General features: G+C 38.4%; 1 protein-coding gene across 8 annotated transcripts in view; it reads left to right on the forward strand.

Annotated features, from left to right (window-relative positions):
* NXPH1 (neurexophilin 1) overlaps nt 1-2,966 on the forward strand; it is a 464,434-nt gene extending 461,468 nt beyond the window's left edge. For all 8 annotated transcript variants that reach the window (XM_043462712.1, XM_043462711.1, XM_043462713.1 and 5 more), the window contains one exon: nt 1,002-2,966. In XM_043462712.1, the coding sequence (XP_043318647.1) occupies nt 1,002-1,763 (762 nt within the window). In that variant the 3' untranslated portion in view covers nt 1,764-2,966. The remainder of the gene's footprint in view (nt 1-1,001) is intronic.
* The last annotated feature ends 19,843 nt before the right edge of the window (nt 2,967-22,809 follow it).

Raw genomic sequence — 22,809 nt, forward strand, 5'->3', positions numbered from 1 at the left:
CTGGTAAATGCACTCTAAGTCCCTTTTACTTCTTCGGTAGGACAGTTCCATTACTGCTTCATGAGCCAGTGCACCATGGATTCTTCTCATTATACTCTGTCTCCTTGATCAACTATGTTGTTGCTGAGATACAAGTACCAAGCCGTTATCAAATACATTTATTCTTTTTGCCACCCGAAGAATGGGAAATTATCTGTGTAATTTGAGAGACTGGGATATGTATTTATTTCTTTTATACTAGGGATAAACATAGAGGCTGCAGTAAGAACAAAGACAATAGAATTAGGCAAGTACAGATTTGGATGTTTGACCAATCAATTAGATTCCATCGAAACAAAACAAATACACAGGCCAAACTAAACTCTAAAATCAAAAGGTCTGTACCACTCTTACCAATCAGCATTTGTTTTACTAGATCACATTTACATCTGTTAATGGAAAATTTATCTTATACAGTATGTTTCTTGCCAATAATAGGTGATCATAAACAAATTATTTTGTTTTGACCAGAAAAACATATTCTAGAATCTCCCTGCAAAACTAACTTTTCCTATGTGACTGTGGCATGGACTACCAAAAGTCTATAGAATATCAGTTGATATATTTCTGAGAATCATACCATTTTAAAGCTTGTGGTGATTTCAAAGTAAAAAAGTAACATAATCCTTTGTAAAATTTTATTTTAAAAGTGTTTGGATTTGGGCGCTGAGAAGTAATTCAAACATAAATCACACTAAGGTGCTTTGCTGTATTCATGTTATGTGGCCCTTTTCAAAGTCAATGTTTTTATATTGTCTTTCTGTCATGTTTAATGGTTTTTATCCACCTCCTCTCTCCCATCCTTGTATAAAAATAGCAGTGGTATTCAATCACAGCTTAATAAACATTGGCCACGTGCTGAAGGTACTTGAATCCTCAGCCACTGAAAGAGGGCTTGAATCTTTGTGTTACATGTTCTCAGATACAGAGATGTAAACACCGTTTTTCTGTTCCATTTTCAGGTCACATGTGCCAATTTAACAAATGGTGGGAAGTCAGAACTTCTAAAATCAGGAGGCAGCAAATCCACACTAAAGCACATATGGACAGAAAGCAGCAAAGACTTGTCTATCAGCCGACTCCTGTCACAGACTTTTCGTGGCAAAGAAAATGATACAGATTTAGACCTGCGATATGACACCCCAGAACCTTATTCTGAGCAAGACCTCTGGGACTGGTTGAGGAACTCCACAGACCTTCAAGAGCCCCGGCCTAGGGCCAAGCGAAGGCCCATTGTTAAGACGGGCAAGTTTAAGAAAATGTTTGGATGGGGTGATTTTCATTCCAACATCAAAACAGTGAAGCTAAACCTGTTGATAACTGGGAAAATTGTTGATCATGGCAATGGGACGTTTAGCGTTTATTTCAGGCACAATTCCACTGGTCAAGGGAACGTATCTGTCAGCTTGGTACCCCCTACGAAAATAGTGGAATTCGACTTGGCACAACAAACCGTGATTGATGCCAAAGATTCCAAGTCCTTTAACTGCCGCATTGAGTATGAAAAGGTTGACAAGGCTACCAAGAACACACTCTGCAACTATGACCCTTCAAAAACCTGTTACCAGGAGCAGACGCAAAGTCACGTGTCCTGGCTCTGCTCCAAGCCCTTTAAGGTGATCTGTATTTACATTTCCTTTTATAGTACAGATTATAAACTAGTACAGAAAGTGTGCCCCGACTACAACTACCACAGCGACACACCTTACTTCCCCTCCGGATGAGGACGAACGTGGGGGTGGGACTGAGACCCGAGGAATTCAAGGTCACATGACAGGGCTGTCACCTCGAGAAGAAGGTCCCATCTGTTGCCTGGAATGTGTCTACACTGCTGCTCTCGTCGACTGACTGCAAATACGCTCGTGGAAAACAACCTGATGTAATTTCTGCCCAGTCAGCTTCATCTCTTGGTATAGTCGCAAAATCACCACAGATTCTAAAGCCACACCTGAAGACACGCTCTCACACATAGATGTACACCAACACACTCGCATACACATTTCAGCCGGCGTCTGTCATGATTCCTGTTGAGAGGGCTTTCATTGTCTGCCTCATAATGGTTCAGGATAAACGATCGTCAAGCAAAAGGATTAACTAGACAGTGAATGGTTTTTAGCACTTGCTGTTATGGAAATCTCTCTTTAATGTCTTGAGTACATGCTAATCAATAGTCCCCACTCATGCATTTCTACTGCTTGGAGTAGCTGTACTGGTAAATACTACTGTAGGAGTATAATGCTTGTTAAAATGGAAAAAAAAATGTGTTTTTAGAGCTCAGTATTCTTTATTTTATGAACACAACAAGTGTAGTAATTTTTTCCAGCATTCAGTAGGCACATTCAAGGTGATCCAAGATAGCTCTTTTTTCTGTGGAGGGAGCCTGTTCTCAGTAAAGATGAGCAAACATTTGGAATTTACATGTGGGCAGACACTGGACTACAGCGTTCATCAATAGTCATTGGACTTTTGCAAGGTCGAGACCAGCTAAGGCTGCTTAAAACAAGTTCTGATCATTATATAAGAAGGGAAATGCCTGACAGACACCATGTAAGTTATAAGTGTCTGTCTTATCTTTACTAAACATATTGTAACAAATTCAATATCCTAGTCTTCATTTGTATGAATGGTTTGTATTGTACATAGTTTAACCAAGTGTAATTTGAGCTGCTTATTAATATTAACTTGTACTTGTCTCTCTGCTTGTTATTGGTTTAAAAAGAAAAAAAAAAGGATATGAGGAATCCATTCTATCGACGTAGCTGTGAACTCCATTAAAAAGACAAACAATGTACAAAGCATTTATTCAGCTCAAGTATTGTTGAAACCTATACATATACAACATTACAGTCTGTCTGTATTTAGATATTTTATTTCTGGACAAAATGAAATGTACATAAAAATAAAATGCTTAAAGTTGAGTTTCAATATGTACTTGTGTAAGATGGTGATTTAAATGGTTCTGACAAGAAGAATGTGCTGGAAGACAGTCATGGTTTTGCACCTCATGTCTCTGAATTTGTATAGGACTATCTAAATTGTTATTAGTTGCCTAGTCAAAACAACTTAGGAGTCTCAGTCTCAAGCCTGGGAAACAGTTGTGGCATTCAGTATCACACACATTTTTGGTTTGTTGTCATGCTAGTTGTTCAAGAATACCAAAAATATCAATGAACATAAAGAGATAATTGAGGTCTCTTGAATTAATTGTAGCTAGTCGTTTTTTAATTTTCCTGTACAGCATCTTTATTTAGTAGGATGTTGAGAAGGTATTTTTTTTCTTAAAAGAAAGCCAAAATGTCTGAAGATTGTGGCTGATTTCCCCTGATTCTACCATATCGACTCAACTGAGGAAATGACAATAGTAGTGGAGGGCTTCGATGCTCAATTTACATATAGCAAAAGGGATCAATTTATGTATAAAGCATTATTTTTGGACACTAAACTTTATTTTTAAAAAGTAATTATGGTGCATAATCCCAGCGTAATAAACAAGAAGAAATACATTAAGGTAATATCCCATATTTAAGGTCACAAACTGGGGATTGGGATATGAAAAGATTCAAAGGTTAACCAAAGAAGTCAAATTAAGAACATTCACTGATTCTCATCTTCCCATCATGCTGCAGAGGAATAAGTATGTTTCATATAGAAAATGATAGAAGTACTACAGGGAACCCCATACTATAGAGTTCTAAAGCAAGAACTCAGTAACTGGTTTGACTAAAGAGAACCTTCAATTGCCAATTAAAGGCAAATCATCCTGTTCAATGTTGACCTCTCAAATCCCTCCAATATAACTAGACAACCATTTATATCAATGTATCAATTAATTTGCCATGGGATTTAGAAGCTAATGTTAGAACAGACTTCCCTGGCATGATTGGCAAGAAGAGCTTCTTGAGTCCCAGTTGCATAATATATTTTCCACAGATAAATCTTACTATTCTGGGGTTTATTTGTCAAAATGGTCAATTAGGAGTTAATTCTCTCTTAACGAAAAGGAGAGTAAGTCAGAAAGCAAAAATCTTTTATTTTTTTATCATTTGATTAGTGGCCTGTGACTTTCATTATGTGGCCTAATCTGCCCTGTGATCCGACATTCAAGATGAGAAGAAAATATGCTTCAGTCTTCACCCGTCTGCCCTACTTTCAAAGTCCCTTTGAAATATTGCTTTTGTTTTTATGAACATATAGAATGCAGCAAATAAAGCATTGAATTATCTTTCTGTAGTTTTTCTTCAGAAGAAAAAAAGAGAAAACTCCTAATGAAGATTTCAATTTTTAAAAATCCAAACTTTGGGGATTCTTTTTGGGACCTGTACTCACATATCCCAAACTCCTATATCACTAACACCTCCACCTGTGATATACATAAGTCATGATGACATAGAAGTATGATTCAAAAGATAATTTACTTGTATCTAACATACTCTTTCTGTTTTAGATAAGGAACTGGATGATGGACTGTGATGAATATGAAGGTTCAAAGGTTCAGATGGAAAACTATTACTAGACCAACTTGTTGCTTCAACAAACTGGTTACTTAAGTTTTAATTATGCTAAAAATCATTTGTTATTTGGAAAAAATAAATTTTAAGCTATACTAAGGAAATTGCTTTTTCTTACATTTGCTAAGCTATAGAAAAAAACACATCAAGGTGGAAGTAGATAGCATCTGGTGCAAACATGGGTTTGTCGCCACCTATTGTTATTTTCAGAAGCATTTTAGTATGATTGAAATTATTATAAAGAAATGATTATTGCAGTGATATTGCCTCATGAAAGGAAAATGATACATTACCGGTTTATATAGTTATGATAAAAACAATGAATTGTCATGGTATGGTTTCAACTGGGCATTTTGGGGTCACTGACTCTTGTGAGAATTTCTCTGCATAAGTAGAAGGGGCATAACTGTTAAAAGTACAGTACTAAATTCTGGAAGTCATTATTCTGAAAGAAATAGAAATACTTGTTAAACTTAAAACTGTGGACAGGAATCTTCAGGTTCCTACATTTCAGCAATAAACTGTAAGCCATATTTTTGCACAGAATAGATTAAAACAATCATAAGAAGCCTGAGAAAGTGTTTGTCTTTTCCCTTTTCCCCACTGCTTTACATGTAAGAAGCAGCTTAACCAATATGAACAGTTGTTTGGAAAAACAATTTGCATCTCCACCATCGACTCTGAATGCCAAGTTTTAGCCTGAAGCAAAATCAAATGTCTGTGTTTATTAACTTCTGAGAGATTAGGTTGATGTACTAGTTTCAGACATTTATTGGTATTTATTCAATTGGTCTACCTATTTTATCTTTAAACTTTTATTCAAATGAAATTCAGTAGATGCATTCAAAAATTAAAAATTTGAAAACATTAATTTGCATAGAAATGTTTACTATTTACTTAGTTTGTAGGTGACAAAAATTGAGGATCTTAACAGTCAGAATTGAATCCTAAAAAACTGATTGCTAGGTCAGGTTTGCTCAGGTGTCCCATGCATATCAAAGAAGGATTTCAGGGCTTGGGAGCAAAGGAAACAATCCTTCTCAGTTTAAAATTGTGATGTATCATTAATTTTTATTTCCTATACCATCAAATAACAAATAACCAAATAACAAATAAACCAAATTTGTTTTATGTAACAAATTTACAATTATTTTTATTTTTCCTAGAATGGCAAAGAGCAGACATCCCATGAGAGTTTTAGTTTCAATGTTTGTGTAAACAAAGTCTAGAGGAATCACCTTCAGATAGGAGACTACTACTGCCAAGTAACTGGCCAAGTGTCCTGAGTTTGATGAAAAGCAGTTTCATGTTTATAATTCTGCATTTACAGGATCATGCTTTGTATTGCTGCTGGATTGCAGGATGACGCTAAAGGCCCTAAAAGTGACAGATGAGAAGGCTTAGAGACTTCCTTTCCTTGACTGTAGTGGTTGTCCCTGTTGGAGGTGCCAAGAGTACATTCTCCTGAGATTAGACATATAACCAAAGCTCTTCACATCCTCATCACCTAGCAGGTGCCGAGTTTCTGTTTGCTATTTCTACTAAGGGCTCTAAATAGATCACTGGAGTTACTTCTGATACACAAATTCCTTGATTCAAACATAGGAATAAATTTGGCCATGGAGATAGTGACTGTTTAAAGAAATACTGCTAGAAAGTTGTAGAAAGCCTCTATTGTCAAATAAGTATTAAATCTATCTATATATCTATCTATCTCTGAATCTACTATTGTTTGTTTTTACTGCCAAAATTCATTTTGCCAATTTTCTGCAATCCAGATTTATTACTATAGTGAATTTCTTTTCTGCATTTTATAAAAATTTCAGTAGAAGGCAAAAAAGAAGCTAATTGTGTTTAGTGTAAGATAGTAGTCCAGTTTTTATTCTTTCATATGTGGCTGTCCAGTTTTCCCAACACCATTTATTGAAGTTTTTTTAGTAAAACTAAATGCTGCTGCTGCTGTTGCTAAGTTGCTTCAGTTCTGTCCGACTCTGTGCGACCCCATAGACGGCAGCCCACCAGGCTCCCCTGTCCCTGGGATTCTCCAGGCAAGAACACTGGGTTCGATGGGGGGGGGTTGCCGTTTCCTTCTCCAAAGCATCATGCATGCTAAGTCACTTCAGTCGTGTCCGACTCTGTGCGACCCCATGGACAGCAGCCTACCAGGCTCCGCTGTCCACGGGATTCTCCAGGCAAGAATACTGGAGTGGGTTGCCATTTCCTTCTCCAAAACTAAATGTGAACTTATATAAATTCAAGTTTCCCCCAAGTGGTTGCTATAATTCCAAATTATCCAAAAGTTCATCCGTTTTCCAAAAAGTCACAAGATTCTGATCCACAGTGGGTATATGTGCAGAACTCAGGGGTTTTCTGAGGCGGGTGGAACCCATCTTTGCATTTAGATTCCCTGTGAGGTCATAACTTCAAGGGGACCTGTATTTCTTAAGAGCTGTTGCAAAATACAGGGACTCATTTTTCTCACTTTTAAACAGAATAGGGTACTTACCAAAAAGAGTTAACAAAGAAAATAGAGGTATGCACAATAAAGTGGGAGAGCTCTAAATACAAAGGTCGCGGAGCCTGGACCCAGGAGAGACTCACTCTCAAATCCCAGAGTGGGCAAGAAAGCAAGGAACTCAGTGGACACTGTAGGTACCAGCATGAGTTGGCTCACCAGCCTCCTCGGAGTCCTAACGCCACCTTCTCTCAATCCCACTCTTGATGCTACAAGCTGCCAAAAGTTCAGAAACAACAGAAGTAAAACCAATAAATCCTTAAAGTAGTGATTAATAAAAGTTTATTGTGTACACACCAAAAGGACAGTTTGCAAACTGGAAGCAGTCAACCCCAAACACAGACCAAGGCTCAGGAGTGCCTTATTATAAAGCAGCTTATGTAGTGAGACGGCAGTGATTGTGAATCTTTCCTAGTGACTGGCTATCGATTTGTATTTTCTTCAATGATGGGAAATTAGTTAGAGGTTACCTCATAGCAATATTGGGAAACAGTTTTTAAGTTTTGCCTACAATTCCTAGAGCCATAAGCATGAAATGACCCAGGACAAGGTAGTATTGCAAAATAAGCTAACATAAGCTTTGTTTGGATGACTTAAGTGGTTTTATCCTCTCACAGAATTTTCAAAGCTGGTCTCTATTGGGGTTTGATTTTAACAAGAAAAAAAAGATGGCTCCCACCTGCTTTAATGAAGACAGTACCTACCACCTCTATTGTGAGAGAGGATTCCAGCAGGCCCTTGCCCCTCAGTCGACCTGCTTTAAAATTAGCAAATGAGCTTGTTTCACACAAAGTCTGGCACTTTTCAAAGGGCTGCTTCTGCGCTGGGTGCCATGGCTGGTGAGCCCTTTAAGAGTGGTTTCTCAGTCACCACGGTCCGTAGGTTTTGTGCCTATGGGCTTGAGCTCCCTCCGGATTTTTCCAAGCGAGACCTTCTCAAAGCTTATCTCTCAGGTGCAAGTTTTCATCGTTAGCTCGCCCAAACTGGAGTAGAAGCCCTTCCTTCCTCAGAGAGACCTTTTAGGTTTTGAGCTCACTCAGATTGTAGGCTGCCATGGAAAGACCACATCTCAGCCTTTCCCACCACTGCTAATGTGGTTTCCATCTATCTGTTCATATTACCTACTGGAGGGGCTCTGCTAGCTTTGTTTTTCCTCCAGAGAAAACTGTTCCCTAGGTAGACTCAGTTTGTCCATGGCAGGGGTAGAGTTCAGGGTTTTTCTATGTTGCTGTCTGAGCTGCAGTGCCTCAAACCTTTTGTGGAAGGAGAATCATTGTTACTGTCTTACTTTCTTCACCCACAAGAGAAAGGAGCGTAAGTTTCTGGTAAGGAGTGTTTGTCCACCACTTAAGGATGAGCCACTGACTTGTCCGTGGGTCCCCTCAACCTCACAGCTTGTTGAGGATATAGAAACTCTTTTTTTGGGCATCATTACAGTTAAAAAGTCTTAGCTCGGAAACCTGAAGTAGCTTCACCCAAGCTAGTACAGACCCTAAGCTATACACCCAGGAGTCAAACCCCGGCTTCCTGACTCCAAGCCTGACTTGTAAACTAGTACTTCTCTCTGTTACTCCGAGTTCTTAGTTTTCAAATTGTAGGGAAAAAAAGTCTTGGTATTTGCAAAATTACCGTACCTATTATGAACATACAGCACGATTATATAAAAAAAGATGAAGAATTCATTGAATCTCTTTGTTTTTCTTCAGCTGCTTGCTGTTTCTCTTACTGCTTCAGGACCCTGGGACTCCTATGGCCGGTTCAGCCAGCTCCAAGGGCCAACTAACCTGCGGTGGGAGCCAGCGTGGCCCCCCAAAGCAGAGAGAGAGAGAGAGAGAGAGAGAGAGAGAGAGAGTGTGTGTGTGTGAAGTCATTTTGATTTGAAGGCAGGGAGTCTTTGAGCTTGCTGAGTAGGGAGGTGGAAGGTCAGGGATGAATGTAATTTTGAGTTACCCAATCCCTGCATCAGAATCTCATTTCAGGGAACTCCTATGATATGGTTAGGAAATTTCAGATCATGGCTTCCATCTTTCCTCAAAAATGAGTCAAGTAACTTTAATTTTTTTTTTTTTTAATATAAGCCACCTTGGTAAAGTTTACTTTTAGTTTTTGGCCGGCTGCGTGGCATAGGGGATCTTAGTTTCCCAACTGAGGATTGAACCCAGGCCCCAGCTGTGGATCATGGAATCTGACCCACTGGACCACTGGAGAAGTTCGTAATATGGGGTTTCAATCACCTTTCTGTGTCATTTCCTAATATGTCTTTTTGCCTTTCTGCTCTGGGCTTTAATTCCTCCCCCTCCACCCCCCCACACACACCCACAAAGGGAAAACTACACATTTCCTCTCTAAAGCTTAGTGGATGGGGAGATTGGGAAAAATCTGCTCAATCTACTTTTCTGACATAATTTTTCCTTTGCCACATCTTATTCTTGAAACAAACACATGACAACTTTGTAACCGTAACCATTTTCCCTGCTTTAATTCCTGGACCCAGCTGTAAACACGTAAACAGGGACTAGAATACTCTGTTCTACCCTGGCCCTCTGCCTGTTGCAGAAATATGTGTTCCGTTTTTTCCCCTCTTACTCATGTTTTGCTCATGTTCAAAATTAAGATTCTTTAAGAGAACCTGTAAGTATGAAGGCAAGTTATACTCCATGGGTGTGACTGGGCTCCAGCTGAAATTCTATCATGTCACAAATTTATGAGCCCCTCCTTCATTGTTAATTGAACCTTAGCTCTTACCTTTTCATTTTCCCAGGTTTTAGAGAAAAAAATCAAATATATCATTAACACTTGCTTAAGTCTGTAATATTTATGATATTTTACTCTGTATAAGTCATGAAAACTAAAGGATAAGTTGAGTTTGCAAATGTGGTTCTTCATTTTCTTTAGTTCACAGGTTTTTCCACTCCTTTCCTCCCTTCCTCCTGTCCTTGGTATTTGTCAGGTATTACTCATTCAGGACCTTTTGAAGTATGTGCTCCCAACCCCTTCATACACTCATTTGCTCCTTTGGCTCACGTGGGCTTTTCTTGACTTAGTCAACTATAGCTTTCCACATTTAGTACTCTGCTGCTCCTGCAAATTTATTTTTGAAAATTTATCAGAGCTAGTGGGTTTGACCAAAGAAAAGGAAATTTGTTTGTTGCTTTGTTTAAGCTGGAGTTATGTATATAAAAAGGGAGGCCTTGGAGCATTAGATCACAAATTTTCGTATAATAGAAAAAGTTGTTTACAAAGAAACTGTCCCTTCACACTCATTACTCACATTCAGAATAGGTGTTTCTTATACACACTATGAAGAAAAGGAATTTAGTAGTGGAAGGTCAAATTACAAATGCCAGTATGATTTTGGGAAGAGCTGTGTGCTCTCGGGGTTTGTTCTATAAGAACTTTTTTGGGATAGAATCTAGGGAAGTGGCAAGCCTTGCGGCAGAGTTGAGATAGCTGTGTGCAATATCTAAGTCCATGGTAATGGCGTATGAAAACAGCAGAAAAGTTTCCTTTTGTTATGTAAATGTGCTATAAACTTGGCAGGGGTCAGTGTACCGACGAGGCCTTGAGTTTGGGGCAGGATTTGCAGGAGCAATCGACCAGACCTGAGCCCAGATGGATGTGTGTCTCTGGGAGGCCAGTGTGGGCTGATAATGAATGATGATCAGGTAACATCTCCTGCCAGCACTGTGTGAAAGTTGTTTGTAACCTTTGGAAGGGGTTGGAGAACACTTCATTGTTGTTGTTCAGTCGCTAAGTTGTGTCCGACTCTTTGTGACCCCCTGGACTGCAGCACACCAGGCTTCCCTGTCCTTCACTATCTCCAGGAGTTTGCTCAAACGCATGTCCATTGAGTTGGCGATGCCATCCAACCATCAATATTTCTTCACATCAGGGTCTTTTCCAGTGAGTTGGCTCTTCACCTCAGGCGGCCAAAGTATTGGAGTTTCACCTTCCACTTCTAGAACCTCTAGATAGACTGAAATTGGCTTTACTTGGCTGAGATTTAGTGTTCTCCATATGGCAGAATTTGGGCTTAAGATAAGCAGTAAGTTGTAGAAAGGTAAAATTACATCCATTCCACAATTGATTATGCAACTTGAAATGAACATCTGTTGGTATTTATTTCATTCATTTGATATCTGTTTTGTGGAGGATGTAGTCCTAGCACACTGATTCTGAAACAAACACGTTTTAATATAGAGATTAAAACCTATATTGAAGGACAAAGTAATTTATTAAAATGCAGGGAGGATTTTGTGACCTTTATGATGATTTCCATCCAATATAAATTTTTAATTTTATATTGGCTTAAATAACCTTTATAAATAATGGTTTTGGATGAAAGGGATAATTAAAGATATGGAGGAGATGGAGAGAAGGTAAATAATCTTTTCAACTGACATCTTTAATCATTTTTTAAATCCTCCTTTTTTCAGTCATGTTTTTACAGGTTGTGAAAAATATAGAATTTATTTCTAGGCACTGGCACTAAAGAAATAGAATGTTTAGTCTATATTACAGAACCCTGTCAAGGGAAATGCCTGGTAGTGGGCATAGAACTCAATCTAACTCAGGCTTCAAGCTTAAAACTCTTTTCCTTATACTCCAATTATACTTTTCCCACTCCATGGGGTCACAAAGAGTTATACATGCTGCTGCTGCTAAGTCACTTCAGTTGTGTCCGACTGTGTGACCCCATGGACTGCAGCCTACAAGGCTCCTCCGTCCATGGGATTTTCTAGGCAAGGGTACTGGAGTGGGTTGCCATGGCCTTCTCCGGAGTTATACATGACTGAGCGACTAATATTGACTCACACTTACTCTTACTGGGAACTCTTGCTTGTGTATTTGTTAAAAAAAAAAATAAAGGTATTTCTAGACTAGAGTCATAGTTTATGTTATCTGAGAATCCCTAAATTTCCAAAGAGATGCCTCCTGAGCCTTAAGATTGGGATACAGTGGCCAAGGGTAGGTGGTACTGAGCCATCTGCTGAACTTTTCACTCAGGTGTTCACTCGTTCATTTGACAGATTTATGGAATGTCTACTATATGTCATGCAAGACATGACATATAGCATATACATGCAAGACATGTATAAGAGCTGAGCATACATCAGTGAACAACACAGACAAGGTCTTTGTCCTCATGCAGCTTAGAATCTAGCGGAAGAAGAAAATGAAAGTGAAGTCACTCAGTCGTGTCCAACTCTTTGGGACCCCATGGACTGCAGCCTCCCAGGTTCCACCTTCCATGGGATTTTCCAGGCAAGAATCCTGGAGTGGGTTGCCATTTCCTTTTCCAGGGGATCTTCCTGACTCAAGGATTGAACCCGGGTCTCCCGCATTGCAGTCAGACGCTTTACCCTCTAAGCCAGCAGGGAAGCCCCTCCCCTGGAAGGGAAGAAGAAAGCCCCTTTCCTAGAAGAAGAAAGCATTCACAAATTAATGCATGTCTAGTAGTAATAGATGCTAAAAAGGCAAATGAAGCTGAGAGAGGTGTAGAGTTTAATTTATTTACTTTTTAATATTGGTGGTTTGGAAAACTGGCTCCTTTATGATGACATTTGAAGAAAGTGATGGAGGTAGTCATATGGATTTCTAGGGCAATATAATTCCATAGTCAAGGAAAAGCAATCGTTAAATGTCTGAGTCAAGGCTGGCTTGGTGTGATTTTAATGAAAGGCAAAATGGCTAGAGTGATTGCAAGAGAGTGAGCACTTAGTGAATCTTTGAAGATGAACCAAGAAAGAAAGCATGAGTTTGCCCTTACCTCAGAGTGTGAAAGGTAACTTGAGAGGGCTTAGAGCAGACGAGTGGTTTGATGTGATTTATGCTTTAAAAGGACCACTCTGACTGCACTGTGGAGAATGGGATATAGGGGGCGTGGTTGAAGCAGGGAGGCCAGGTGTGCGGCTGTCGAGGTAACAGGTGGGAGATGACGGTCTCACATTTAGGCCATAGGGGTAGCAATATTGGCAGTGAGAAACCGTCAGATCCTGGATATAGAACCTAGGATTGTCTGGACTGGTTCTGATGTGTGAGAGAAATCAGTGATGCCTTCTCTATTTGGTATCTTCAGGTTACACATAAAGATAGATGCTTTGTAAAGACACATGCTTTAAAACCTGTTTTGAAATTAGCTGAAGATCCAGATAAGCATGAATTATCTGATCCTTATTAACGAATAAGGTTGTTATAGCTCTTTAGAACCTATGGAATGGAAAGGAATTCATTTTATATTTTGAAAAGTCCGTGTATCTTCTTTATCCATTCTGACCTTATTGCTCTTAAAAGCATTGTGAGATTTGAAACTTTTCTTTAGGTGTTGCATTTAAAAAATACATAAGTCATACTATATGAAAGAGTTCTTTATTTGTACTGATCCGTTGTGAAAATCTGAGACCAAAAAAACAGCTTTTATGTAAATTGGAGGGAACAAGTAAATAGAAAAATGTAATATGCAAATCTCTTCATGTTCATTTTGAAGCTCAGTTCATGTCTAAGCAGACCTACCTATAATCTGCATGTAGGGCATGGATACAGAGCTGATTTTTATGGAAGCCAAGAAATTTCCCAAATTGTGTGTATGTTCTTTTTTTCTTATAAGAGGGATCTAATTTTCCACCATAGTTACAAAACAGTTTTTAAAAGTAAAAAGTCAAGAACAACAAAATTGGGTGATAAGAAATTTATGAACAGATAGGTTGGACCAATGTTATCAACAAAAAGAAATTCTGAAAGATGTTATGAATACTTTATGAGTGATTCTATTTTATATTTAACTACCTTCAATTTGACTCATTTGAATTTAAATGACTCACTGGAAAAGACCCTGATGCTGGTAAAGATCGAAGGCGGGATGACAGAGGATGAGATGGTTGGATGGCTTCACTGACTCAATGGACATGGGTTTGACCAAACTCTGGGAGTTGGTGTTGGACAGGGAGGCCTGGCGTCCTGCAGTCCATGGGGTCGCAAAGAGCCGGACATGACTGAGAGACCAAACTGAATTGAAAAACTGAAAAAACAAAATAATAAAGTTTTAAGCTATTACTTTATCCTAAAATGTCTGGAAACATATTTGAAGCATACTTTAAAATCAAGTGTTGCCACCAGAATTATGTTAATCTACAAGCTTTTTCACAATCTGAGTACTAACATTAGCCATGAACTCAGTTTTTCCAGAAATGTTCCATCAAACCTTTGAAAACTGAGAATCTACAAGTCACAAAATGGAGAGGCTGTAATAATTCATATGTCTAGAAACAATAGCTTGTGTAATTATTTATGTCATTAAGTCCTGGCTAATATATTAAATCCATATAGATGTACTATCATGGGACAGTTGATTCAAAAGTATTGGGCCTGGAGATTGAATGCTTAGAATTTATATTCATTTAGAAATTTAAATATATGTGGTAGTTGAGTAGCTAGTTATAGCTATTGGTTGATGCTGACTCTTGTCATTAAAAAAACAAAGCAATAATAAAAACTCTAATTGTTTCACTTTGTATGTTGGAATTTATATTCTCTTAGACCTCTGGGATAATGTTCAGTGCTCTTTTGTTGTAGAATAATAATTGTTAGCTATAACACTCAAGTGTCTCAAATACTATATTTAGAAATACATTGCTGCTAATGATTGATCCGGGGGAGGTAGTAGGTTTATGCCATATAAAGACCATTGCAGGGAAAAAGAATAGTACATTCTCTTCACAGTGATGTGTATTTAATTTGATGGTGACTAAATTCAATGGTTTTTACATTTTCCAGCATAGTTGAAGAGCATATATCTCTCTTTGTGCTCAGTTCCTGTGGCTTAGCCTCCATAGTTGTAAAACATGTGTTAGTCTTGAAAACAAAGTGGAGATAAATGTATAAAGGATCCAAAATTGTCTTTAACTCATACCGTAGGGCTAACATTTCTGAATCAGAAGGTATTTTGAACTGCTGAGTGTTCTTTTCTGGTAACATGTAGCAGGCACTACCAGTGTCCTGCCCACGGCCCTATTCCCCTTCCCACTTCAGCCCACATCAGCTCAACTTCCCGCTGTCAGTACCTGCATTTTTTTCTTCTCCCAGAGGCTTCTCTGTCTGCTGGAGTCTGCTCTGCTACTTGTGCATCAGGTCAAGGTGCCCGGGACCTAACGCTCTGCGGGAGCGCAGGGAACAGGCTTCCAACAGTGACCGGAGCGGCCCTCAACCGCTGACCCTCGGGGGGATGATTTTTTCGGGGTCTGTTGTACACTGGTTCACCAAATCCCACAGTAGTAACTTACTGCATGGAGCACGCCTTACTGAATTCCCTTCTCTGTCTCACTTCTTTACTGATGCCTTCTACAATCACCTCCAGTATTAACTGCTTTCATTCAAATCTTTATCTCAGGAAATGCTCTGGGGAATCTGCATTAGGAAAAAGTAGATTTTACAGCTTCAGTTGCAATATTTTCTCCTGGTCATGAATGTACAGTAATACCTTTTAATGAATATAGATTTTTAAATCACATTAATTGAAGTATAAAGTGCAATCATTTTAGGTGCATAGTTCAGTAGGTTTGTATAGAACTGTAATGACCACCATCACAATCAAGATACAGACCATCTCCCTAAATTACTTAAAAATTTCCTTCATAACTCCTTGCGTAGTCAGTTCTCCACCATGTTCAACCTATCCTCTCACTACAAATTAGTTTTTCTTCTAGTTTCACCTAGAAAAAAATCTTCACCTGGCTTCCTTTGCTTTGAATTATTAATATGTTTTTGAGATTTACTTGTTGTGTGTTCTATGAATCAATAGTTTCATTTTCATTGCTAAGTAATATCCCATTGCATAGAAAAACTACAATTTATCTATTCACACTTGGGTTGCTTCCAGTTCCTGACTATAATGGAAAAACTTGCTTTTTATGGGCCTGTTTTCATTTCTGTCAGGTAAATGCCTAAATGTGGAATTGTTGGGTTGGAATTGCTGGATTTGATGACAAAATTATGTTTACTTTTACGAAAGAGGTCTAACTGGTTTACAAAGCGGCTTTATGCATTTTACATTTCTGCCAACAGTCTCTGAGTTACAGTTACAGTTGTTGTATGTCTTCCCCAATAGTAGATATTATCAGTCTTTAATCTTAGCAGTTCTAGTGGATATGTATTAGTATTGCAGGATGATTATGCTTTTAATTTGCATTTTTATGATTCCTCATGAAGTTGAGTGTCTTTTCCGATGCTTATTGGTTGTTTAGATAGCTTGTTTTTGTGAAGTGTCTATGAAATATTTGCCCATTTTTAAATGATTGAGTTTAAAAGTTTTTTAATATATATTGGACACTAGCTTTTTGTTATATGTAATACAAATAATTTCATTCAGTTTGCCTTTTCATTTTCTTATTAGTTTCTTTAGAAGAGCAGAGTTCAATTTACTGTATTTTTTTATGGTTAGTGTTTTGCCTAAAAAATCTTTGTTTACTTTCAAAAGCTTTAGAGTTTTCTTCTGAAATACCTTTACTAGCTGTGATGGTTTAGTGGTTTTAATAGTCTGCATTGTGAATCTCCTTTATTATTCCACCTGTGTTTAGATGCTTTCATTAAATTCTATAGAAAGTCAAACAATTATCTGCAAATGTTTAAGAATTTTGAGAGGCACTTGTGCTATTAAGCTTCCTATTTTACATTAATCAATGGACTCTGGCCTTTATGTGAGTGTCATGCTGTTTGGGAGCCAATCCTACGTATCAATCTAGGAAGGGTCTTATTTTCTGTAAAATAGACCAATTCTCTTAAGGAATTGACTTGTATGAAACAGAATCAAAATGTCAAGCCTTTCTGGCAAAATCTTGTGGTTGAATCTCAACAGCAGCCTCAAAACAGATGCACATTTAGTTTATTCCTTTATCCTCTGAAAGTGTCACCCCAGAATACTTACATAGCATATATGAATTGTTAATTTTCAAAGGTGATCAATTTCAAATTTGATAGCCAAATTGAAAAGGTCTGAAACATGAGTATATGCAATGTCTCAGTCACTGTCACAGGTATTTTACATCACAGGTATTTTACTGTCACAGGTATTTTATCTCTTTTAAATCTAAAGGTAATGCTTTGAGGTGACTATTTACTATAGCATTTGCTTATATATATAAGTAGAAATGTGTACATAGAATAGTTTGGTATTAAGGCATACTATGCAAAACAACTTAGTGATCTTTAATGCAATGAAAACCAGATAAACTATTTCTTTTTGCCTGAGTGAATAAACTGCTTGAAAATACATATGTTAAAAAGATGTGGATTTTCACATAAAAGCAATTCATTTATGTTATACCACAGAATAACCTGGCAAGGCAAATGCACAGTTATAATTTTGGCTTAATACTGTTTCTCAACCATAGCTTAGCTTTATTCTACCCAGAATATATTGATCTTTTTCCCTTTCATATTAATGATTATTCACTTTATGAGAAATATTTGAAGAAATCAAATAGTATTTAAAATTCTAAGCTCTTTATTTATTACAGTTGTATTTTTTTAAATTTTTAACTTTATTGACTATTTTTTGAAAGTTTACAGGAAAATTGAAGGGAAAATACAGAGATTTCTCATAACCTTATTTGTACACATGCAAAGCTTCCCCTGTTATCAACAGCCCCTATTGAGTGGTGGTGGTGGTTTAGTCGCTAAGTCATGTTCGCTTTTTGTGACCCCATGGACTGTAGCCCGCCAGGCTCCTCTGTTCATGGGATTCTCCAGGCAAGAATACTGGAGTGGGTTGCCATTTCCTTCTCCAGTAATCAGAGGGGTACATTTGTTAAAATTGATAAATAAGTATTGGCACATTATTATCACCCAAAGTCCATAGTTTACATTAATTAACTCCTGCTGTTATACATTCAATGGGTCTGGATAAATGTATAATGAAATGTATCTATCATTATGGTAGAATAAAGAATATTTTCACTGCTCTAAAAATCTTCTGGGCTCTGCCTATTCATCCCTCTCTCCTCCCCAATGCCTGGTGATAGTTAATATTTTTTACTGTTTTTACAGCTTTGGCTTTTTGTATTTAGCATTGCACTTAGCAAGTAATTACTGAGCATTTTTAATATTCTAGGCATCATGCTAGGTGCTGAGAACATGAAGTTCAATATTTTTAAGAGTTGATGTATTATAGAAGTGTAAAACCAATTTATATCTCATGATTGGTAATATAATAATAACATGATATGATATGTAAGATGTGTTGCATGTGTAACCATGATGAAGAAATAAAATAGTTTGCCTGCAGATAGCAAGGGAGGACATTTTAAGTTTAGTATTTATTTGGGAGGTAGAGAAGTAAGATAGAGAGAAAGAACAGCCAAGAAAAGGGGCTTACAGGTAAGCAGAGGTAATTATTACACATGGGACTGAAAATAGCATAGAAATAAGCTGAGCATCTTCTGCAAGCTGTAACACTTCCTTGGGAACCTTAACTAAAGCGCTGACCTTGGCTCTAAGACAAAGAACAAAGGATTTGTGGGTGGGGGCCCAAACTGAAGACATTACCACAGAAAAAAGTCAACTTTGTGAGCTCTTTCTCAAGACACAGTCATTTCAGAATTTTCCTAATCAGTCCAATGCACTTTGAAGAAGCAATTTGAAAATATCAGAGATCAGAGATCATACTGGTCTCTCCTACAAACATCCCATCTGTGGGATGGTCTATGAAACATGTGGATAACTTTCATCATTTTGGTTAGAATTTGATGAGAATTTATGAGACACATTGTTGGAATTGATAAGAGAGCTTCCCAAAATAGCAATATTCTTTTCTACCCAGATTCTATATAATTTTTGAAATTAAGTAAATAATAAATTTGGAGGTCAAAGCTCAATTCTCCTTAATAGTGGCTTTCTATAAGAGTGTAATTTATTGTGAGAGCCATATCCATCCAGATAGTCACACCCTAGAAAGAGGTTGTTAACCAATGGCTGAGGCAGTCCCCTTCTCCCCATGGTTGGCCTGCCCGGGAAGACTGAGCGAGGTGAGAATAATTCCTACTCTTGGACAGTAAGCCTGTTCTCTAGTTATTTGTCAGATCTACTACTCTGCTCTTCAGGGGTGAGTATAGGAAAGGAGCAGAGAGAGACCAGGAGTTATCTTCACAATAGATTTTTCCTTATAGAAATCGGGAATCAGGATTTATTTTGGAGTAGTGGCAGGGGAGAGATGTTTCCTCTTTACAGGGATTATATAAAGATCATTAGAGGTTAAAAAGATGAGAGAATTTGATCTAATATTTTTCCCATTAGAAAAAAAAATCTTTTAGGGGGTTATTGTTTATGACAAAATGAAAAACTATTTTATAGCCACTCATGATGATAGGAGGGAAATAACAGTGTCAAAATATTCCTTAAACTGAGGGTTTTATATTCTTTAAAATTTCATCATTGCATTTTGGGCACAGTGTTATTTTCTAATTAATAAATTAGAAACTGAAATTTAACTTTATTCCAAATTAAGCCTAATTGTATAATATCACTATACTTTGCAATTTAATGCACGTGAAAGAGGAGAGTGAAAAAGTTGGCTTAAAGCTTAATATTCAGAAAACTAAGATCATGGCGTCTGGTCCCATCACCTCATGGGAAATAGATGGGGAGACAGTGGAAACAGTGTCAGACTTTACTTTGGGGGGCTCAAAAATCACTGCAGATGGTGACTGCAGCCATGAAATTAAAAGACGCTTACTCCTTGGAAGGAAAGTTATGACCAACCTAGATAGCATATTAAAAAGCAGAGACATTACTTTGCCAACAAAGGTCTGTCTGGTCAAGGCTATGGTTTTTCCAGTGGTCATGTATGGATGTGAGAGTTGGACTGTGAAGAAAGCTGAGCACCAAAGAATTAATGCTTTTGAACTGTGGTGTTGGAGAGGACTCTTGAGAGTCCCTTGGACTGCAAAGAGATCCAACCATTCCATCCTAAAGGAGATGAGTCCTGGGTGATCATTGGAAGGACTGATGCTGAAGCTGAAACTCCAATACTTTGGCCACCTCATGGGAAGAGTTGACTCATTTGAAAAGACCCTGATGCTGGGAGGGATTGGGGGCAGGAGGAGAAGGGGACGACAGAGGATGAGATGGTTGGATGGCATCACCAACTCCATGGATATGAGTTTGAGTAAACTCCAGGAGTTGGTGATGGACAGGGAGGCCTGGAGTGCTGCAATTCATGGGGTCGCAGAGTCGGACACAACTGAGCGACTGAACTGAACTGATACCTTCCAAATTATACTGTACAGCACATCTAAGCAGCAAGATGCTCACAGTCAAAAAGTAGCATGGTCAAATTAGTTGGGGAAATACTGAGCAAAAGATCAAGTTTTACAGGTCTCCTCACTGTGACTATTGGACTTGTTAAAATCTTTTGACATTTTGATTATCAATTGCAAATTTCCTAGCGTTTTCCAAACTTACTTCACTGCTGTCCTTTCTTCCACAGACCACTTCACAGGACCAACTTTCTTTGCATCATGCTTTGGGAAGTAATGTTTTTAATTAAAAAATTTTTTTTTTCTGTATGTAATTTTATTTTGCTATCACAGTCATCCTCTCAACTGATACTGGGTTGTTTCTAATAGCAGAATAGGGGAGATGAGGAAATTGAGATGTTATGTTACTGGATCAAGGCACAAGTCTAGAGAAAACTGGGAGTCAAACTTGAGTTACCTGACTCTCACTCCTTTAGCCTTTACACTGTGTTGTTATTTCTTACTAGGGAAAATGCAAAGTCCATGTACATAAGTCGATAATTAATTGAAAAGTGAAAAGAAAAGAAACTAACTTAAACATGTTAATAAAAATAATATGACAAAATTGACATTATTCAAAATAAGTGTTATAGACATATTTTCTCTTACTGGACTGAGCTAGTTTGGAGTCGTGCAGAAAGAACTGAGTTACAAAGTTTTGTGCCAAACAGTGTCCTTGAATCTCAATCCAGTTCATTTCTTTGATTTTGAGATAGGGTTCTGAGGTGGTATCAATTTTCTAGAAAATCTCTTGTATGATATGAATAGAAGAATACTTTCCTATTAAAAAATGTTCTTTCACTTTCTATTTGAAGATAAAGTGTTCATTGATATATTTTCTCACTAGCCAGTGGATTAAAAGTGTAAGAAGTCTGATCTTTATTGAAGATTGCAAAGGAAGTAAACACGAATCCACTTCTGATTTATGAAAAGCAATATCACGTGACACAGGAAAGGTTTAACTTGATATTGCAACCTCTCTAACATGATTTTATAACTTCAGTGATATGGACTTTATTGTCTTCTCATTTGCTTGACAGTTAACAGGTCAAACATCCCTTTTAGCTGAAGCTAGGCCAATGAAACATTTAACCTGGAGGAAAGAATTTTTACCATATTACCAGGTGGGTAATCATCAAGACGGCAGAGTAGAAGGCTGTGCATTCATCTTCTCCCGCAAGAACTCCAAAATTATAAGTCACTGCTGAACAACCGTCGACAGAAGAATGTTGGATCCCATCAAAAAAAGATACCGCACATTCCAGGGCAAAGAAGAAGCCTCAGCAAGACAGTAGGAGGGGAAACTGGCATTTAGAATCAAACCACATACCTGCCAGAGATGCTCAGAGGGGTCAAACAAAGCCTTGTGCACACCAGGAGATGCCACAGAGATGAACCAGACCTGCCTTCGAATGTTTGAGTGTCTCCTGCGGAGGTACAGGTCAGCAGTGGTCTGCTGCAGAGGCAGGGGCTCTGGGTGCAGCAGACACAAACACAAATTTGTGCACCCCGGGACCCAGGAGAAAGGAGCAGTGACCCCGCAAGGGACTGACCCAGACTTGCCGTGAGTGTCCAGGAGCCTCTGCAGGGGTGTGGGTCGGAGGCGGCCTGCTGCAGGGTCGGCAGCACTGAGCGCGGCAGTGCCTGCATGGAACCTTCTGAAGGAGGTCCCCATTATCGTCACTACCTCCACCATACTTTGGCTTCAAGTCAAACAACAGGGAGGGAACCCAGCTGCACCCATCAGAAAACTGGATTAAAGATTTACTAAGCATGGCCCCACCCGTTAGAACAAGACCCAGTTTCCCCCACAGTCAGTCTCCCCCATCAGGAAGCTTCCTTAAGCCTCTTGTCCTTCTCCATCAGAGGGCAGACAGAATGAAAACCAGTCACAGAAAACTAACCAAGCTGATCACACGGACCACAGCCTTGTCTAACTCAATGAAACTATGAACTGTGCCATTTTGGGCCATCCAAGACAGATGGGTCATGGTGGAGAGTTCTGACAAAAAGTGGTCCACTGGAGAAGGGAATGGCAAACCACTTCAGTATTCTTGCCTTGAGAACCCCATGAACAATATGAAAAGGCAAAAAGATAAGACACTGAAAGATGAGCTCCCCAGGTCGGTAAGTGCCCAATATGCCACTGGAGAACAGTGGAGAAATAACTCCAGAAAGAATGAAGAGATGGAGCCAAAGCAAAAACAACACCAAGTTGTGGGTGTGACTGGTGATGGAAATAAGTCCCATGCTGTAAAGAGCAAGATTGAATAGGAACCTGGAATGTTAGGTTCATGAATCAAGGCAAATTAGAAGTGGTCAAACAGGAGATGGCAGAGTGAACATTGACATTTTAGGAATCAGTGAACTAAAATGGACTGGAATGGGCAAATTTAACTCAGATGACCATTATATCTACTACTGTGGGCAGGAATCCCTTAGAAGAAATGGAGTAGCCATC

The sequence above is a fragment of the Cervus canadensis genome, chromosome 3 (assembly GCF_019320065.1).
Source record: "Cervus canadensis isolate Bull #8, Minnesota chromosome 3, ASM1932006v1, whole genome shotgun sequence".
Classification (NCBI taxonomy): Eukaryota; Metazoa; Chordata; class Mammalia; order Artiodactyla; family Cervidae; genus Cervus; species Cervus canadensis.